The sequence below is a fragment of the Chiloscyllium punctatum genome, chromosome 49, assembly GCF_047496795.1.
Source record: "Chiloscyllium punctatum isolate Juve2018m chromosome 49, sChiPun1.3, whole genome shotgun sequence".
Classification (NCBI taxonomy): Eukaryota; Metazoa; Chordata; class Chondrichthyes; order Orectolobiformes; family Hemiscylliidae; genus Chiloscyllium; species Chiloscyllium punctatum.
The window spans coordinates 40,577,790-40,599,670 of NC_092787.1; the positions used below are offsets into that span (position 1 = coordinate 40,577,790).

A 21,881-nucleotide genomic window follows, 5' to 3' on the forward strand; every position below is an offset into this window, starting at 1 on the left:
CCTTTTTAACAAAGTCACCGTTCTTTACAGGGATTGTAACAAACCCTGTCTGTGACCTTGTGATCACTGCAGGATTGGCGGCTTAATGAAAAAATCTGTCAAAGATCCTTAGAGAGCGCCCTCCAAACCCATCTAGAAGGACAAGGGCAGCAGGTAAATGGGAATACCCCACTTGCAAGTTCTCCTCCCAGCCACTCGCCGTCCTGACTCTGAAGGATATCGTTGTTCCTTCAGTGTTGCTGGGTCAAAATCCTGGAATTCCTTAATAACATTGTGGGTCTACCTAACCCCAAGGATTTCAGTTCAAGAAGGCAGCTCACACCACCTTCACCAGGGTAATTAGGGACAGGCAATAAATGCTGGCCCAGCCAGTGATACCCACGTCCCAAGGATGAATGGAAAATGCTACAGGAGGCAGGAAAGAATATGGTGCAAATAGCTTTTTAAGTGAAAGAAGGGAAATTAGAATATTATTTCCAGCGAACCAAATTGATGTCCTTTTGTATCCTCCCATTTTTTTTGTTACACTGCAGCAAGCAAACATGGGAGGGAAATTGCAGAAGCATTGAAAACAATTGTTGGCTGGAGATGTTGGCAAGGCTGGACAAACGTCCTTCAAGGAACTTATGTCAATTAGAGTAAAAAAAGAATGGTAACTGGTCATTCGATCCAAACAATCCAAATGGATGCTTTCCCCCAAAGAAACAATATTCCCAATCCCATGTGCCCACCCTGTTCTCCTATCCCCTCATCCCGTTTGCCTTCACCCTCGTTCCTGACTGATACCAAAATGTTGCCTCTGTTTCTGTTTTGATCACTTAACTCTGGCCAGCCTCTCTGTGCTGAGGTTAGAATCAAAAGGCTTGTTCCACTCACCTTTTCCTTGGATCTGAGTTCTCCTGATCTGGAGAACTCAGTCACTGGAAACAGTTTGGTCTAATCCAAAGTTAAAAATCACACAACACCAGGTTATAGTTCAACCAATTTAACTGGAAGCACTAGCTTTCGAAGCGCTGCTCCTTTATCAGGTGGTTGTGGAGGAGACAATTGTAAGACCCAGAATTTATAGCAAAAGTTTACAGTGTGAAGTAACTGAAATTATACATTGAAAAATACCTTGATTGTTTGTTAAGTCTCTCATCTGTTAGAATGACCATGTTTGTTTCACTTCTTTCATAAGTAAATCACAAAACTTTTTAAAAAAACTTTGAATACCCCAGTCCAACACCAGCATCTCCAAATCATAGTCTAATCCACTCATTTGAAACATCACTTTCAAATCTACCTCCCCTATCCAAATGAAAGCAGACCCCACAGGGGAAACATCTCCTTGTGCTCCAATCAAAGCACAGAAAAAGTCATCCTTTGACATGGTGTGTGGGAAATGGCACACTGGTGGTTAGTGGAATGCCACAGAGTCTGATCCTGGGAGATGTATGGCTCACAACAAATAATTATTAATCATGCTGTGTGGAAACAGCAGAATGTGTTTAATAGAATTTAATGTGTGACTGCTCTGTACTCATGATATTGTATTATGTGCTGCCATTATACTGGCGGTGATGTTGTATGTGAGAGCCCTGAGGGGGGTGGGGGGTGGTGAGCTGGAGGTGGATGTTGGGGCTGTGTATATGTTGAGGAGGACTGTGAGGTGGGGGTGGTCCCTAGTGGTGGGGGAGCTCTGGGCAGGGGGTAGATTGGGTTCAGTATTCTCTCTGTGTGGGAGACAATGGATGAACCTCCACTACTTTGTCTCAAGGCAGCAGGTGAAGTATAAAATCAGACACTTGAACTAGACTTTATTTTGGGGGAAATTCCATATTACAATATGTCTGCTTCCTAAAATGTCTTCATAAGTGCTCTAAATATTGAATTAAACTTGAACTGTCTTTACATTTTAATATAGTTTAAAAAAATCTTTGAAAGGTCTTTGGCATTGAATTCCACTGCTACTGCATAACGTTAACGGTTAATGTTGAGGATGCAGTCATTATCCCCAGACCAATTCACCCTTATTAACTAGCCCCACTAATTTGTCCATGCTGATGAAGGGCTTGTGCCTGAAACGTCGATTCTCCTGCTCCTCGGATGCTGCCTGACCTGCTGTGCTTTTCCAGCACCACACTTTCGACTCTGATCTCCAGCATCTGCAGTCCTCACTTTCTCCTCTCTGTCCAGCTGTGTCTGTCTCCGTATGTGTGTGTCTGTCTGTGTAATGGGATTCAAGTTGCATTGTACAGAGTAAGCTTGTTTTTAATGACTATGGGGTTAAGGAGTTGTGCTCGCACCCTTGCTTTCGCCGTTGAAAGAGAAACTGCCAGTTGGCAAGTGCATCGAGCTGATATTTCTGCCGTCACTTCTACTCCCTCCCTTCCCTTTATACATCTATTTCTGTGTTCACTCCTTTATTTCCTGACCCCCCCTCCCCCCTTTCCCCATCCTTCCATAGCATGTGGTAACATTTTACATCATCATCTCCTGGTATGCCCCAGCTCTCCCTTTACCTCTGTCCCGTCCTCTACTCCCTTTGGCTGATTAGACAATAGACAATAGGTGCAGGAGTAGGCCATTCTACCCTTCGAGCCTTCAATATGATCATGGCTGATCATCCTTAATCAGTATCCTGTTCCTGCCTTATCTCCATAACCCTTGATTCCACTATCCTCGAGAGCTCTATCCAACTCTTTCTTAAGTGAATCCAGAGACTGGGCCTGCAGAAAGTCAGGTGTTGGTCTGCACGCCAAAGCAAGCCCCGAGGATATTGCCGGGTGCCTGTAGTTGGAGCTCAGTGGGAAGTCCTTTTCATGTGTATAAGGAGTTTGGTGTTTTCAGACCTCAGAGCTGGGATTGAAGTCCTCGTCTGGGCTGGCACACCACTGCTAAGGAAGGGCTGCACTGCTGGGGGCAATATCTTTCAGATGAGGTGTTTATCACAAGTGGGTTTGAAAGGTCAATTGGAAGATGTTCTGCCTTGTGTCCTCCCTGAAGCCAATGACCTAGTCACATTGTGTATTGTCAGCGCTTGCTGTGTACAGTTTGGGACCTCTGCTTGAGGAGTGACCACACTTGAAAGCATCTCCATCGGCTGGAAAGCAGTTTGTGAACTCGACAGAAACCTTTCTGCGCCTCCCACTGGAGGTAGTAAAAATTTCCAAGAGCAGTAAAAGGAATGAGAAACCAATCAGTTCCGAAGTAGTTGCTGTGTCATGGCCCCTCCCAGAGGGTGGTGACTGACCGAGAGTAACCTCCTGACATGGTTCAATTAAATCCATGTTGTCAGTCAAAAATTCAACTATTCAACTGAGAGCATTCCACTCTCAGACACAGCAGTGAAATGGTGCTTCCAAGTTAAAATGAAGTCACACTCTGGTCTGAGGGCAGGGACAGTGAGAGAAACAGAGTATGACTAGATTAGATTCCCTACAGTGTGGAAACAGGCCCTTTGGCCCAACATGCCCACACCAACCCTCCGAAGAGTAACCTACCCAGTCCAATTTCCCCCTCACTAATGCACCTAACACTATGGACGGCACAGTGGCACAATGGTTAGCACTGCTGTCTCACAGCGCCAGAGACCCGGGTTCAATTCCCGACTCAGGCAACCCTTACATTTACCCCTTTACTGAACACTACGGGCAATTTAGCATGACCAATTCACCTTACCTGCACATCTTTGGACTGTGGGAGGAAACCGGAGCACCCGGAGGAAACCCACGCAGACTTGGGGAGAACGTGCAAACTCCACACAGACAGTCGCCTGAGGTGGGAATTGAACCTGGGTCTCTGGCGCTGTGAGGCAGCAGTGCTAACCACTGGGAAGACACCATTCCCTTTCCCTCACTGAGCTTCACTGTCCTGTTTGCCGGGATTGGGAGGGTACTTTAACGTGAGCTTTTCATTCCCTGTATTCCTGCAGTCTTCCCTTCCCTCTGTCCCTGTGTCAAAGAATGAGTCACAGTTCGCACCTTAATGTGAGCAGCACTGAGCTGGTTTGATGTTTCTCCACTGCTTGACTGGCATCACTCCCACCACAGGAGCTAATAATTCCTAATGAGGACAATGAAGTGTCATAATCAGATTCTATTGGGCTAATGCCACCTCACTCAGTCATAACCAAGGGCTGTGTGTGTAATAGTGACTCGGAAGATGAAGAGGATTGTTTGAACAGTTTACTTAAAGAAAAGAACGCAAGTGTGATGCAAGCAGAATCTAATCTCTTTTTCAAGATTAAAGGAGTGAATACATATTTTAAGATAAACTTTTCCGGAGCTGTTGGGGGGGGAAGCAGGAGAGTGGGAATGCTGGACAGTTCTTTCAAAGGCTGAATGGCCTTCACATGTTCTGCCTTGTTTTGCCTATTGTCTAGAAGTGTGTGCACAGCCAGACTCCCCATGGGGCCAGAAGGAGAGTGCCATTTTAATCCATTTCCTGGAACACTGAGTTGTTCTGTGGGAACTGTTTTGTTTGAATGAACTGAGCAGGCTAGGCCTCGCATATAGTGTCATTGAAAGGTACAACGTGGAAACAGACTCCTCCGTCCAACTTGTCTGCACTGACCAGGTATTATAAATTAATCTAGTCCCATTTGCCAGCACCCAGCCCATATCCCTCCAAACCCTTCCTATTCATATATTGATCCAGATGCCTTTTAAATGTTGCAATTGTACCAGCCTCCACCACTTCCTCTGGTAGCTCCTTCCATACATGTACCATCCTCTGTGTGAAAAAGTTGACCCTTACATCCCTTTTATATCTTTCCCCTCTCACCCTAAACCTATGCCCTCTAATTTTGGACTCCCCACCCTAGAGAAAAGACCTTGTCTATTTATCCGTGCCCGTCATAAACCTCTATAAGGTCACCCCTCAGCCTCCGACGCTCCAGGGAAAACAGCCCCAGCCTGTTCAGCCTCTCCCTGTAGCTCAGATCCTCCAACCCTGGCAACATCCTTGTAAATCTTTTCCAAACCCTTTCAAGTTTCACAACATCTTTGCTACAGCAAGGAGACCAGAATTGAACGCTGTATTCCAACAGTGGCCTAACCAATGTCCTGTACAGACGCAACATGACCTCCCAACTCCTGTACTCAATACTCTGACCAATAAAGGAAAGCATGCTAAATGCTTCCTTCACTACCCTGTCTACCTGTTCAAGGAGCTATGAACCTGCACTCTCCAAGTTCTCTTTGTTCGGCAACATTTCATAGGACCTTACCATTAAGCGTATAAGTCCTGCCCTCATTTGTCTTTACAAAATGCAGCATCTCACATTTAGCTAAATTAAACTCCATCTGCCATTTCTCAGCCCATTGGCCCATCTGATCAAGGTCCCATTGTACTCAGAGGTAACCTTCTTTGCTGGCCAGTACACCACCAATTTTGGTGTCATCTGCAAGCCTACCTTCGATATCGGCATCCAAATCATGTATATCCATTGCAGAAAGCAGTGGAGCCAGCACCAATCGTTGTGGCTAGTCACAGGTGTCCAGTCTGAAAAGCAGCCCACCACCACCCTCTGAGTGAGGTCAGCTTAGCCAAACGCAGGTGTACTTCCATCCTGAGGGTTTTAGCTGTAAGACGTGAGAGAAGCTCAAGATTAACCGAGGGGTACTTGTATCTGATCTTTACGTCCAGTAGTTTGTGTATTTCTGGTGGTGTAGCCCTGTTCCCTAATCATCCCTGGATCTCTGTACCAGTTTGCTGGCTCTGGGCCATTGTTGGAGGCTGGGGGGGCGGGGGGGGGGGGGGGGGGGGGGGGGGGGGTGGATACTGGGGTTTATTCAGACTGTGGCACTGGAGGGAGCTGAGGCAAGGAATCCCTGATGAAACATCTTGCTTTGCCTAAACACGTTTACTGAGCTGCTGCTTCAATCCTGGGTCAGAGCTCCCTCTGGTGTCACTTGTTGGGATGACAAAGTGACCAGTGTTGGGAATTAACAATTCCAGGATCCTGGATTTTAGATGTTAGAAACGAAATGGGAAAGGAGGATGCCTGACACTAGGAAGAGAGAGATCTGTGCTCACAATCGAGAAGAACAATTAATTTGGGTGAAACTAACAGCAAGGGGCAAAAGCCTCACTAGCAGTACTTTTTAAATGTTGAATGTAAGTCAGGGAATTGGAGCGACATTTGGGAAAAGGAATATAACAATCATCGGGTGGAAATGAATTGGAGCATGTCTTATAAGGTTAGTTTAGACAGTCTAGATTTCTATCTGCTGGAGTTGAAAAGGGTAAGAGGTGACTTGATTGAAGTATATAAGCTCCTGAGAGAACCTGACAGCGTTGCTGTGGAGAGAATGTTTCCTCTCGTGGGAGAATCTCGAACTCTAGTCACTGTTTTAAAAATTAAAGGTCACCCATTTAATACGGGGGCAATTTTGTTTTTCTCTGAAGATCATGAGTCTTTGGAACGGTCTTCCTCAAAAGTCAGTGGATGCAGAGTCCATGAATATTTTTAAGGCAGAGATTCTTCAGAAGCAAGCAGGTGAAAGGTTATCAGGGGCAGGTAGGAATGTGGAGCAAACTGATTAGCTATGATCTTGTTGAATTACGCTGCACCTTGCAATGTGCCAAATGGCCTTTTTTCTGCTAATTCTTATGTTGGCATCTTCATCTTGACTTTCTATACAAAATCTGCGGTGATGGTGAGGCAGCTGTGTGAGTGGAATAAGTCTAATAGTTTGCTAGATCAGTAACCAACTAGGAATCAGCATAGTTTAGATCCAGAGTTGTGCAATAAGAAATAGTTTGATAAATAACTTGGTAATTTTAATGTGATAAAATTGTACATGGCCTGGGGGAATCGGTGTTGGACTGGGGTGGACAAAGTTAAAAATCACACAACACCAGGTTATAGTCCGAGAGGTTGATTTGGAAGCACTAGCTTTCGGAGCGCTGTTCCTTCATCAGGACACCCACTCACATCCACCTGATGAAGCAGCAGCGCTCCGAAAGCTAGTGCTTCCAAATAAACCTCTCAGACAATAACCTGGTGTTGAATAAAATTGTACATTTAATTTGAAAGTGATTTAGTTAAAGTATGAAACTAGAATCTTAATTGGACCAAAGCAAATTGTATGAGAACGATGGTGAGTTAGTTATGGTTGTTTGGGAAACCACATTGAGAGATGTGATGGTAGATACACAATGGTTAGCTCAAAGTTTGGGAGAAGATTTGTAGCTCGGGTGCTCGTTGTTGTGGTTCTGTTCGCCGAGCTGGGAATTTGTCTTGCAAACGTTTCGTCCCCTGTCTAGGTGACATCCATAGTGCTTGGGAGCCTCCTGTGAAGCGCTTCTGTGCTGTTTCTTCCGGCATTTATAGTGGCCAGAACAAAGGACCCGATACCCAACATGAGCAAAACCAATGTAGTGTACAAAATCCCATGCAAGGACTGCAGAAAACACTACATCAGACAAACAGGAAGACAGTTAACGATCCGTATCCATGAACACCAACTAGCCAAGAAATGACACGACCAGCTATCCTTAGTAGCCACACACACAGACGACAAGCAACATGAGTTCGACTGGGACAACACTACCATTATAGGACAAGCCAAACAGAGAACAGCCAGGGAATTCCTAGAGGCATGGCACTCATCCACAGAATCTATCAACAAACACATCGACCTGGACCCAATATACCGGCCACTACAGCGGACAGCTCGAACTGACAACCGGAAGTGGCAGGGACAGGCCACTATAAATGCCGGAGGAAACAGCACAGAAGTGCTTCACAGGAGGCTCCCAAGCAGTGAGGATGTCACCTAGACAGGGGACGAAACGTTTGCAAGACAAATTCCCAGCTCGGCGAACAGAACCACAACAACAATGGTTAGCATTTAAAGAATTAACATATGATTTTCAACGAGCATGCATTCCTTTAAGGTATTAAAAAACTCAATAAAAAATGGTACAGCAGCAGTAAACGAACAGGGAATGGTGAACAGAAGATGCTCAAAAAAATTGCCAGGAAGAATTGAATGCCTGAGGATTGGGAATTTGGCAGAAGATGACAAGGACGTTGTTGAGAAGAGAGAAAGTAAATTGTGAGAGTCAAGTAGCAAGAAACATAAAAACAGTCTTTTGAAAGCATATAAATAGGAAGAGCTTAGATAAAATAAATATGGGTCCACCAGAGGAAGGGATGGATGAAATTCCAGTGTGGAATAAGGAAATGGCAGCAATATCAAACAAATATTTTGGACTGGATTTGCCTCCTCCTGTCGCAAACCATGCATTGTTATGATCTTGACCAGGAGGTATCCTCTCACACCCACAGGACGTTTGTTTCCGTGATGGTGGATGGTCAGGTCTCGGGGCTGCTGTGACCCAAGGAAGCCTACAGCCCAAGTTGCAGATGGGAAATCAGGCTAGGTGGAAGACCACCTTTGGGTTCACTGGGATATCTGTATGTGACGCTTAGGACATCAACTGTCACCTTTCTCCACTCACTGAGACCCTTCATGTGCTTCTGATATATCCTATATCTTCTCCATGACCCTCCCAAATCCTGTCTCTTTTATTATACCCTTGCACCTTCCATGCCCCAAGTAACCCTTCGTTCTCTCACTATCCACTAAGTACAGAACCAATAAGTAGTAATCAAGTCTGGGAAGTCTTGGAATTGTTCCTGATCCTGACAAAAGCCTCTACCTTAGGGGGAAAAAACTGTTCATTTAAAATGGCACAGAAGTATCTATCAATCAATTGCAAGTCATTCGTAGTATTAGTGAATAAAGTTTTAAACCTCTTGTTGTAGATAAACAATCAACCACTGAGAAACCACCTCAAAGAAAGAATAAACATCAAAGCAACCTCTCAATGTAAGTTAGCTTTCCACTTCAAGCTGTGTAAACAACCCCTGCTGAGTTGAGCTGAGTCCATTAACTATTCATGGAGCACAGCCAGATGTCTGGCCATCTGTTTAGACTCTGCTTTTGTTGCTACATCTGTTAAGACATTAGTGAGAGTGAGAGGGAGGAGCTGCAGAAACAACATGTCCTGAGAAAGTAGATCTGATGAAAGGGAGCCCCCATGAAGTTGAGAAGCTGCTGAAATTCAAAATCCCCCTCTGTCCCCATCAGACACTCCCAGGACAGGGATAACACAGGGTTAGATACCGAGTAAAGTTCCCTCTACACGAGAGGTTTAAAACTTTATTCACTAATACTCCGAATGACTTGCAATTGATTGATAGATACTTCTGTGCCATTTTAAATGAACAGTTTTTTCCCCCTAAGGTAGAGGCTTTTGTCAGGATCAGGAACAATTCCAAACTTCCCAGACTTGATTACTACTTATTGGTTCTGTACTTAGTGGATAGTGAGAGAACGAAGGGTTACTTGGGGCATGGAAGGTGCAAGGGTATAATAAAAGAGACAGGATTTGTGCCCATCATACACTCCGAGGAGAGGGACAGCACGAGGTTAGATACAGAGTAAAGCTCCCTCTACACTGTCCCCCATCAACCACTCCCAGGAGAGGGTTAGCACAAGGTTAGATACAGAGTAAAGCTCCCTCTACACTGTCCCCTCATCAAACACTCCCAGGACAGGGACTGCACAGGGTTAGAGACCGATTTATTGATTAGCCGTGCCACTTGCACCTATGTTTGTTCATGTAGTGAAATTTCCGAAACCTGCACTGAGGAAACCCATGTGACCTCCTCCGTTGTAGGTGTGTCTATTCCATGTGGCCAGCCTTGTATCTAATGTTGTTCAGTGGTGTGGCTTCACACAGAATGTGGTCTGTTTGGTAACTGGAGATGTTGTGGGTCTGGAGTGGTGGGTCACCCACCCGGGAGGGGTGGGGTGTGAGGGAGGGGCAGACACTCTGGCCGCCTGATGCCCTGGCTCAGTGGTTTGGAGTTGTCTCTGCGCCCGAAGCTCTCTGGGCTGCAGCCCGTGGGGAGAAAGGGGGTGCTCTCTGGGCCATGTTGGCGTTGCTTGTTATTAATGTCTGATTGTCCTTTGGCAGGGGAACAGGTTGCAGTGTATCGTGGGCAGGATGGACAGGCCTATGTCGTGGATGCCTATTGCCCTCACCTGGGCGCTAACCTGGCTGTGGGCGGGCAAGTGATTGGCAACTGCATCGAGTGCCCATTCCACGGCTGGCAGTTCCGTGGTGAGGATGGCAAGTGCGTAAAGATTCCGTATGCAGAGAAAGGTATGGGCCATAAGGGGGCACGGGGCTCAGGGTCAAGGATGATGGTGATGGTGGGGATCAGTTTAGGATGACCACTCTAACCTGGTGGGAATAATCACGTGGGAGTAATGAGGCTTCACCCAGTGTCATCCCGAAACACGAGGCCGAGTGGGGAGAGCGAGGGTGGGGTTGTGTCTGAGCACTGTGGAGCTCAGGATGGGGCACATCTTGGGGTGAGAGGGAGCCTGTAGAGTTAACAACAGCGACGGAAGTGGTCTGACCCGTGTGTGTATGTGTGTCGTCTCCTCCTGCAGTGCCAGACTTTGCGAAGATTAAGACCTGGCCGTCCTGCGAGCTGAACTGTGCGGTGTTTGTGTGGTTTCACTGTGACGGTATCGACCCAAACTGGAGTGTTCCTGAACAGGAGGAGATCCAGTCTGGAGAGTGGGTGTACCGTGGGAGGACTGAGCATTACATCAACTGTCACATCCAGGTGGGCCCAGAGACAGAGAGAGCGAGGCAAGGTGTTTGTATCTGACCCCAGGTCCTGTGGGAGCCCAGGGCAAGATAGGAAAGAGGTTGGAGCTTATTTGACCAACAACAATGAAAACCAAACCTGCTGGAAATCTGCGGGTCAGCCAGCGTCCTTGAAGAGAGAGCAAGCTCGCATTTCAAGTCTGGATGACTCTTCATCAGAGCAGAATCAACAAACACCCCTGTGTTGAGAAACAATATCAGAAAGTGCTGGAGAAACTCAGTAGGTCTGGCAGTCTCTGTGGAAACAGGAGCAGCTTCAAGTCTGGTGTGACTCTTAGTAATCCCAGGAGAAACCGAGCACTGCAGATGCTGGAGATCAGAGTTGAGAGTGTGGTGCTGGAAAAGCACAGCAGGTCAGGCAGCTTATCCTGATGACGGGCTTTTGCCTGAAACGTTGATTCTCCTGCTCCTTGGATGCTGCCTGACCTGCTGCGCTTTTCCAGCATCAAACTCTCAGACTGAGTAATCCCGAACTGTTCTGAGGAAGGCTCGCTGGACTTAAAATGTTAACTCAGTTTCTTTCCTCACAGATGCTATCAAACCTGCTAAGTTTCTCCAGCACTTTTGTCATTGTTTCAGCTTCTGCAATCCTTTTGCTTTTATGTTATTGTTTCTGGAAAGTTCTTTCACCTACAGTAACCCAATAGCACAGGACTCGATGTAAATCAGGCTGAGAATTTGCCTCCTCCAGCTCCTTTTTCCATTATTTCCAGAAAGACCACGAGCAATGGTCACAGGGTCTGAGTGCCATTTGCTTCAGTCTGTCTGTGCTGTAGCCATTTAGAGTACAGTGGCTCATTAGAACCTTTGAATCCTTGTCAACTCTTTGCTACTGTCCTGCTCCACTCGCAGTCGCCTATTTGAATTTCCGGTACCTGTGTCTCAAGCACTCCCTTCTGGCAAAGCATTCTCTTTTTCACTTATTGCATGTAGGATGTGGGCACAGCTGGCAAGGCAGCATTTATTGCCCATATGTGAGTGCCCTTGGACTTGGTGGCTGGTTGTCAGAGTTAAGAGAAATGTGTGGAGGTCTGGCCAAGTAAGGATTGGAGATTGAACCAGGCACGTTTTTAAACCACAAAACCGTTTCCAGATTTTGTTCATTGAATTTAAACTCCACCAATGGCTGTAACAGGATTTGAACCTCTGTCCCAAGGGCATTAGCCCTTGTCCTCTGGCTGACTAACTCCAGTGACATTACCACCACCCTCCTCTTATGTTGCTGAACCTCAGCGCGTTCTTTTCCTGAGCTCCCTCTGCCTGGGTTGCTGGGTTTTAATCAGTTTGTGTGATGTGCTGGATGTTTAAGGAGCTGAGGTCTAAGTGACCTGCAGTTCCCGGGACTAGCTGACTCTGCTCTGCCGATAGATTCGGAGGGATGTGTGTGTGTGTTTGTGTGTGTTTGATGGGCTTTGTTTCTGTGACAGGAGATCCCAGAGAATGCTGCTGACATTGCTCACCTGTCCCACCTGCACACCCCCAACATGCTGAGTGGATCTGATCTACGCTACACCAGGGCCAGGCTCTGGGGCTTTGCACAACATGACTGGAAGGTAAGGAGAACCGGCTCCCTGCTCCTCGGGCACCATGTTTCATTTGGGATCTGGCTAATTCTCAGTAATAAAGATTCCTGGCTGCTGGATACTGTGGCTCTGATTGGGAATTCTCCCGGGGAAGCAGGAGAAGGATTATCGAGTTGACCCTTTTGTTCTGTATTTGCTCCCCGCTACATTTCCCCGAATTTGTCAGAGCCAAGCTCTGGGACCTTGCAGGTAACTCAATGTTTGAGCTGGACAACTGAGAGGCCATGCAGTGTAGAGTGTGTGTGTATGTGTGTGTGTGTATGTGTGTGTGTGTGTGTCTGTGTGTGTGTGTGTGTGTGTGTGTGTGTCTCACTGTTGGGTCACACACTGTCTCTATACCTGATGGCTCACCGGCCAGAGACAGCAAAGAAGGAGACCGCTGACAGAAGAGAGAATCATCCTCTTTGGTTTGGGTCGTGTATGTCCATATCCCTTTACATCCCTCTTCTGTCTTTCTTAAAATAGACATCATGAAGACAGAATTGGTTGAGGATTTGTGTTTGATATCTGTGTTCTCCTCACAGTCGCAAGTATTGTGACAGGAGTGTGTCCCCAGTAAATCACCAGAAAGAGTCGACTGTCTGGGAGGGAAGGTGAGGCATAACCATCAAAACATCAGATTGGTCATATCCAATCTGTAGCAGGCAACTAATCCAATGCATTAGAGGAATTATTAATTACTTCCTTAGAAAAGGACCCCTTAATGCCTTAGACAGCCCTGGGAGTGTGAACCAGTTTTGGGCGATCCTTCTTATGATCCCACAGTGACCATTGGTGTGTGTTAGATTTTGAGATGAGGCTGATATACAGTTCTGTGGTGTTTAGGGTTAAATGTTTTGTAAATTTAAATGAAGGAAATGATCAGCTGTCTCAAGCTAAAAGTCACACAACACCAGGTCATAGTCCATCAGGTTTATTTAGAAACACTACCTTTTGGAGCTCTGTTCCATAACTTTGTACACCCCAGTCCAAATCCAGTACCTTCAAATCATCGAGTTTTATGAATGGGTGGAAGGATTGAGGGCTTTCCCCTCACGGTAATGTTAAACACTTATAGAGCAGTGGCTGACTCTCAGCTGGAGTTTAGGATGTCACGAATAGTTTCAGGGGGAGAGTATCAATTATGAAAAAAAACCTCCTCCTTAAAGCATGGGAGGTTGAGGAGAGATCAGAGATGTTTGCAATCCTAAACAGAGGGAGTAATTGTTTCCGATTCCAGGTCAGGAATGCAAGGAGACCGGTCTGTCTTCAGTAGCACAAAAACATTGGAAGCTTGTGGTGGGGATGGGTGTGGTGCTGTGAACTGGTGTACTGATCTAGAATGTTCCGCCTGAATGGTTGGTGCAAGAGGTGGAAGATTTTTCAAGGAGGTGTTGATATAAACTGGAATGGAGAATCGTGCAGGATCTGGGGCAAAAGGAGAGGCTGCAACTGTTTCAGAAACCCCTGCAGAGAGTCAGTAAGCAAAGGGCTGAATGGCCTGAAGAGGGTGGATGTCCAAGTTCTGTCTCTGTGAGGTTCTGGGGATTGTTCATAAGGAGGGAGGTGATGAGCTATCCTAAGGCTGCTACTGTTTTTCTTCAGGTGGAATGGCACCCAGAACCTGAGCCGACTAAACACTGCTCGCGGATGTTGGTCTACCATTCCCTGTACATCCTCGGGTGGCACTGCTCTCTCCTGGATGTCCATGTAGTTGCCAGGCAGGTAGGCACTGGCATGGGAATTACTGTGAATCCACAAAGCCCCCTCACTGGATATAACTTGAGCTGAGCTCTCTCAGATAAACACAGCAGCATTCCCAACCCCCGTGTACCGCGTTCCCTCACTCTGCCACATTCCCATTCCTCGCGCGATACCATTCAATGAGCAGGAAATGCGCTCTTCCCCTCCCCTCCCTGTATCATGGTGTTCTGATGAGCTCATATTTCCCAACCTGTGATTTATGCTCTCAGCCTCAATTCAGAAGCTCTTGGGTTCAAATCACCCTCCAGGGACTCTCCGGGAAGGTGATGACCTATTGGGATTATCTCTGGACTATGGACCAAGCCAATGTTGTGGGGACCAGGGTTCCCATCTTGCTACGATAGAAGATGGCATTTGAATTTAATGAAATCTGTAATTAAGAGTCTAATGATAACCATGAACCCACCAACAATTGTCACGAAAAATCCATCTGGTTCATTGATGTTCTCCAGGGAGGTGACTACTGTTCTTACCTGGTCTGGCCTACATGTGACTCCTGACCAACAGCAATGTGATTTGACCCTTAACTGCCTTCTGGGAAGTTGCAAGCAGGCAGTAAATACCCTCAGCCTGTGGGTATGATATCTAGCCTGGCACTCTCATGTGGAACTGAGAGATTGCAGCAATGCTGCAGATGTCATCGTTCAAAGAGATCATTAAACACAGCCCACTAGGGCCGCCCAAGCCGATATGAAAGGTCCTCCTGAAGCCCTATACTGACAAACAGTATCCTGACCAAGATGCGTTCCCCAAACAGCACCTCGAAACAGATTGGCTGGTCAGTCCCTCGTGGTGTTTGTGGGCACAGATTGGCTGCCAGATTTCCCATACAGCATCTGTGACTCCCCTGAAACTAACCTGCTTGGTTGGAAAGTAGTGGGAAGTTTGAGAGATGATGAAAGGCGCTATATCAATGCAACTTTCTTAAAATCCTCTTGCATGCATATTCAATGACTTGTGGATAAAACATGGTGTTCCTTCTCCCCCTCACCCATAGGAGTCGGGAGAAAAGCTGGAACGCTGCTCCCCACGTGAATCAGGTCTTTGTCTCTGAGAAAGTTGCCAAATTTGGTTAAAAATCAAAAAAAAAATGGCAGATGCTGAAAATCTGAAAAACCGTGTAGGTCTGTGGAGAGAAATCCTGAGTGAATGTGTCGGGTCTCTGACCTTTCTGTCAGAGCGGACATTCACTGGTCCTAGTGGAAGATCACATTAACTCTGTTCCTCTCTCCACAGATGCTGCTGGACCTGCTGAGTTTCTCCAGCAATGTCTATTTTTATTTCAGCTTTCCAACAATCTGTGATATTCAGGATCCTTCCTGAACCGTCCCCACCCGACCCTGTTTGTCTCTGTCACTCCTGGAGTTTGGTTGTATTCCTGGTTCCCTGTTCACACCCTGCCTCTGTCTTGCTGAAGGTGGGCCCTGGCATTGTCTACATGTTGTTCAATCACTCGTCCCTGGGCCGTGGAGTCATCCTGCATTGTGTGACGCCGGTGGAGCCTCTGCTGCAGAGAGTGAGTCACCGCATCTACTACCAGGCCAACATTCCCCCCATCGTCCCCAAGTTCATCCTGAAGGCTGAGTGTGTTCAGGTGAGTGTTAGTACACAGCAACTGTCACTCCCCACTTGGCCAGAGTGTGTGGGAAGGAGATGACTGGGCAGGGGGAACAGTTAAAGGAATATTGATGACAAGGACGCTTTAAGGCGTGGACCCAACAGGATACAGGTTCATCCAAGACTTGAGTACAGCACGGAAACAGACCCTTCAGTCTGACCAGTCCAAGCCGACTATGTTCCCAAATTAATCTGGTCCCACCTGCCTACACTTGGCCCATGTCTCTCTCTCTCTCTCAACCTGTCCTCATGTACCTATCCAAATGACTTTTAAATGTTGTCACTGCAGCCATATCTACCACTTCCTCTGCAAGTTCATTCCACACACAAACCCCTTTCTGTGGAAAAAGAAAGGTCGCCCCTCATGTCTTGTAAAAATCTTTCTTCTCTCACCTTAAAAATATGCTCCCTAGTCTTGAAATCCCCCACTCTAGGGAAAAGACACCTGCCATTCACCTTATCTATGCCCCTTTATAAACCTCGATTAGATTACCTCTCAACCTCCGATGCTCCAGTGAAAAATGTCCCAACCTATCCACCTTCTCCATATAACACAAACTCTCATTCCTGGCAGCATCCTGGTAAATGTTTTCTGAACTCTCTCCAGCTAAATAATTATCCTTCCTACAACAGGGGGACCAGAACTGGACACAGTACTCCAGAAAAATTATCACCAACGCCTTGTACAATCTCAACCATGATGTCCCAACTCTTACAGAGCTTAAAGTCCTGACCAGTGACTAGGGAAGGGGCTGGGTGAAACTGGGGGCAGTCACAGGAGGGCAACAGGTGGGGAAGTGGGCTGGTAGGGATAGAGAGGGCTGGGTGAACGGTGAGTGGTTAAGGGGGTGTTGAGAAGCTCCCAGTGAAGGAGGCTGGATGAGTTCAGCCCGAGATGAATAACGTTTTAAACATTAGAACATTGAACATTACAGCGCAGTAGAGGCCCTTCAGCCCTCAATGTTGCGCTGACCTGTGGAACTATCTGAAACCCATCTAACCTGCACCATTCCATTTTAATCCATATGTTGATCCAATGACCATTTAAATGCCCTAAAGTTGGCGAGTCTACTACTGTTGCAGGCAGTGCGTTCCACACCCCTGCTACTCTCTGAGTAAAGAAACTACCTCTGCCATCTGTCCTATATCTATCACTCCTCAATTTAAAGCTATGTCCCCTCGTGCTCGCCATCCCCATACTTGGTAAAAGGCTCTCCCTGTCCACCCTATCTAACCCTCTGATTATCTTATAGGTCTCTATTAAGTCACCTCTCAACCTTCTTCACTCTCACAAAAACAGCCTCAGTTCCCTCAGCCTTTCCTTGTAAGACTTCCCCTCCATACCAGGCAACATTCCAGTGAATCTCCTCTGAACAAAGCTTCCACATCCTTCCTATAATGTGGTGACCAGAACTGTACACCATACTCCAAGTGCGGCTGCACCAGAGTTTTGTACAGCTGCAGCATGACCTCATGGTTGTGAAACTCAATCCCTCTACCAATAAAAGCTAACACACCGTACGCCTTCTTAACAACCTGATCAACTTTCAAGGACCTATGTACCTGGTCACCGGGATCTCTCTGCTCAGCTACACTACCAAGAATCTCACCATTAGCCCAGTACTCTGCATTCCTGTTCCTCCTTCCAAAGTGAATCACCTCACACTTTTTCATATTAAACTCCATTTGCCACCTCTCAGCCCAGCTCAACAGCTTATCTATGTCCATCTGTAACCTATAACATCCTTCCACGCCCCAAAACAGATCCTTGCAGTACACCACTAGTAACTGAACTCCAGGATGAACATTTCCCATCAACCACCACCCTCTGTCTTCTTTCAATTGGCAGTTTGTGATCCAAACCGCTAAATCCCCCTCAATCCCATACCTCCGTATTTTCTGCAATAGCCTACCGTGGGGAACCTTATCAAACACCTTACTGAAATCCATATACACCACATCAACCGCTTTACCCTCATCCACCTGTTTGGTCTCCTTCTCAAAGAACTCAATAAGGTTTGTGAGGCATGACCTACCCTTTACAAAACCGCGTTGACTGTCCTGAATCAACTTATTCCTTTCTTGATGATTATAAATCCTATCTCTTACAACCCTTTCCAATACTTAACCCACAACTGAAGATAGATTCTCTGGTCTATAATTACCAGGGTTGTCTCTACTCCCCTTCCTTAACAAGGGACAACATTTGCTATCCTCCAGTCTTCTGGCACTATTCCTGTCGACAACGATGACATAAAGATCAAAGCCAAAGGCTCAACAATCTCCTCCCTGGTTTCCCAGAGAATCCTAGGATAAATCCCATCCGGCCCAGGGAACTTATCTATTTTTATACTTTCCAGAATTGCTAACACCTCCTTATACACCTCAATCCCATCTAGTCTAGTAGTCTGTATCTCAGTATTCTCCTCAACCATATTGTCTTTTTCTCATGTGAATACTGATGAAAAATATTCATTTAGTGCTTCCCCAATCTCCTCTAACTCCACGCACAACTTCCCGCTACTATCCTTGACTGGCCCTAATCTTTCTCTAGTCATTCTTTTATTCCTGATATACCTATAGAAAGCTTTATGGTTTTCCTTGATCCTGTCTGCCAAAAACTTCTCATGTTCCCCCCTGTCTCTCCTTAGCTCTCTCTTTCGGTCTTTCCTGGCTAACCTATAACTCTCAAGTGCTCTAACTGAGCCATCACATCTCATTCTAACATAAGCCTCCTTCTTCCTCTTGACAAGCGATTCCACTTCCTTTGTAAACCACAGCTCCCGCACTTGACAACTTCCTCCCAGCCTGACAGGTACGTACTTATTAAGGGCCTGCAGTAGCTGTTCCTTAAACAAGCTCCATATTTCAATTGTGCCCATCCCCTGCAGTTTCCTTCCCTATCCTGTGCATCCTAAATCTTGCCTACTTGCCTTTCCCCCAGCTATAACTCTTGTCCTGCGATATATATCTATCCTTTTCCATTGCTGAAGTAAACATAACCAAATTGTGGTCACTACCACTAAAGTGCTCACCTACTTCCAAGTCTAACACCTGGCAGGGCTCATTACACAGTACCAACTCTAATGTGGCTTCGCCCCTTGCTGGCCTGTCTACATACTGTGTCAGGAAGCCCTCCTGCACACTCAGGACAAAAACTGACCCATCTAAAGTACTTGAACTATAGTGTTCCCAGGAGAAAGTGAGGACTGCAGATGCTGGAGATCAGAGCTGAAAATGTGTTGCTGGAAAAGCGCAGCAGGACAGGCAGCATCCAAGGAGCAGGAGAATCGACGTTTCGGGCATAAGCCCTTCTTCAGGAATGAGGAAAGTGTGTCCAGCAGGCTAAGATAAAAGGTAGGGAGGAGGGACTGGGGGAGGGGCGTTGGGAATGCGATAGGTGGAAGGAGGTTAAGGTGAGGGTGATAGGCCGGAGTGGGGTGGGGGCGGAGAGGTCAGGAAGAAGATTGCAGGTTAGGAAGGCGGTGCTGAGTTCGAGGGATTTGACTGAGACAAGGTGGGGGGAGGGGAAATGAGGAAACTGGAGAAATCTGAGTTCATCCCTTGTAGTTAGAGGGTTCCTAGGCGGAAGATGAGGCGCTCTTCCTCCAACCGTCGTGTTGCTATGGTCTGGTGATGGAGGAGTCCAAGGACCTGCATGTCCTTGGTGGAGTGGGAGGGGGAGTTGAAGTGTTGAGCCACGGGGTGGTTGGGTTGGTTGGTCCAGGTATCCCAGAGGTGTTCTCTGAAATGTTCCGCAAGTTGGTGGCCTGTCTCGCCTAACTCCCAGTTCCCAGTCAATATTTGGAAAGTTACAGGCCCCCATAACAACTACCTTGTTACTCTCGCTCCTATTGAGAATCATCTTCGCTATCCTTTCCTCTACATTCCTGGAACTATTCGGAGGTCTATAGAAAACTCCCAACAGGGTGACCACTCCTTTCCTGTTTCTAACCTCAGCCCAAACTATCTCAGTGGATGAGTCCTCAAACGTCCTTCCTGCACTTGTAATACTGTCCTTAACTTACAATGCCACACCACCCCCTCTTTTGCCATTTTCTCTGTTCTTACTGAAACATCTGAATCCCGGAATCTGCAACAACCATTCCTGTCCCTTCTCCAGGCATGTCTCTGAAATGACCACAACATTGAAATCCCAGGTACCAACCCATGCTGCAAGTTGAAATCTTTGTTCTGACTTCTCTACTCTCACCCTCTCAGATGCTCAAACTCCAATTTCATTCCCATCCCCCTGCTGAATTAGTCTAAACCTTCCCGAAGACCATTAGCAACCATTACCCCTTTGGTTCAGGTGAAGACCATCCTGTTTGTAGGGGTCACACCTTCCCCAGAAAGAGCTCCAATTACCCAGGAATCCAAAACCCTGCCTCTTGCACCATCCCTGTAGCCACGTGTTCAGCTCCGCGCTCTCTCTGTTCCCCACCTCATCAGCACGTGGCACAGGCAACAATCCAGAGATAACAATTCTGTTTGTTCTAGCTCTCAGCTTCCATCCCAGCTCCCTGAATTTCTGCCTTAGATCCCCACCTTTCTTCCTACCTATGTCGTTGGTGCCCATGTAGACCACGGGGCTGCTTCCCCTCCCCCTCAAGGATCCCGAAAACACGATCAGAGACATCATGAACCTGGGCATCTGGGAGGCAACACACCAACCGTGAGTCTGTCTTGTTCCCACAGAACCTTCTGTCTGACCCTCTAACTATGGACTCCCCAATGACTAATGTTCTGCTCTTCTTCCCCCTTCCCTTCTGAGCAACAGGGACAGACCCTGTGCCAGAGAGCTGTACCCCATTAAGTCATCCCCCCCAACAGTATCCAAAACGGTATACTTGTTATTGAGGGGGACGGCCACAGGGGTCCCTGCACTGTCTGCCTGTTCCCTTTCCCGTCCCCTGATGGTAACCCATCTGCCATTTTCTTGTACCTGAGATATGACTATGTCCCTGTAACTGCTCTCAATAACCCCCTCAGCCTCCTGAATGATCCGAAGTTCATCTAGCGCCAGCTCCAGTTCCCTAACACGGTTTTGGAGCTGGAGTTGGATGCACTTCCCACAGATGCAGTCAGCAGGGACACTAGTGGTGACCCTTACCTCCCACATTCTGCAGGAGGAACATTCAACTGCCCTAACCTGCATTCCCACTATTCTAAATTCCCAACGAGACTACTGAACACTTTAAAAAGAAACCATCACCGTATCAATTGGAGCATGAACCTTTTTTGTTTTAGTTGGAGGAGGATGATGGGTGGGAGACACTACCCGAGTATTGTTTTTGGTAAAGCAACCAAATATAAAGTCTGACTTACCCAACAGTCCTGTGTCTGCGCCTGCTCAGTATGTGCTCGGCCTATACATGAGGTAAACATTTATATCATTTAAAATTTACCTTCCCGTCGGCCCTCTGGTCCTTGCTGTCACTCCTCCCACTCCAACAGCTGCCGAAAAAATATTATTGTTGCACTACAGAGTATGATGAGCAGGATTTCCTCTGTCCCACTCCCCTTCCATCATTTACAGAATTCCTCTTCATAATCTAATTCCCTGCTCCAGTTGGTTGTCGTTCTGTGTTTCCCTTATAATTATTGCAGTATCCTATTTCTACTGCATGGACCAAGACAGTACTTAAGTGAGGTCATCAATATTTTGGGAAGTATCTGGGCTGTCTCACTATTTTGATACAGTTTGACCAACTAATACATCCAATTTAATTTGTTTCTTTCACTGCCACGTGATTGTTCTCAAATGTGAATAGATGGTCCATCAGAACCCCATTTAACACTCAGGGTCCCTTCCTGATTATTTGTTACTACATTATATTTCATCCTGCTCTTATTGACCAATTCCTAAGTATGTTTGAATTCTCCTGTAGCTTATCCTGCTTAGCTTCATATTGGACCACCTTCATTATTCTTTGTAGTGGTTCAAGAAAGTATCTCACCACCTTTTCAACAGTGATTAGTGACTGGCAATAAATGTCGGCCCAGCCAGAGAGCCCACTTCCCATGAGTCAATAAAAAAGCTGTTTGAATTTGTGTCTCCAAGCTCCAGAATGTTTACTGAGATAATAAAGACAGACAGCTGAGAGAGACACACTGGGAATATTTCCCCACGGTGATGATTCATGTGCCACTATTCTCTTGATTATGTTGGTTCACAAACGGTATCCATTTTGTGAAAGGCCTTACAGAAATCTAATGCGTGTCCAGTGTTTTATTCCCTGCCAAGCTCCCTTT

The 21,881-nt window shown here is 46.6% G+C and overlaps 1 protein-coding gene across 2 annotated transcripts in view; it reads left to right on the forward strand.

Annotated features, from left to right (window-relative positions):
• The window catches only part of LOC140469624 (cholesterol 7-desaturase nvd), a 67,797-nt gene that overhangs the window by 43,761 nt on the left and 2,155 nt on the right, over positions 1 to 21,881 (forward strand). For both annotated transcript variants that reach the window (XM_072566307.1, XM_072566308.1), the window contains 5 exons: positions 9,979 to 10,167; positions 10,461 to 10,639; positions 12,111 to 12,236; positions 13,851 to 13,970; positions 15,427 to 15,603. In XM_072566307.1, coding sequence (XP_072422408.1) covers positions 9,979 to 10,167; positions 10,461 to 10,639; positions 12,111 to 12,236; positions 13,851 to 13,970; positions 15,427 to 15,603 — 791 coding nt within the window. The remainder of the gene's footprint in view (positions 1 to 9,978; positions 10,168 to 10,460; positions 10,640 to 12,110; positions 12,237 to 13,850; positions 13,971 to 15,426; positions 15,604 to 21,881) is intronic.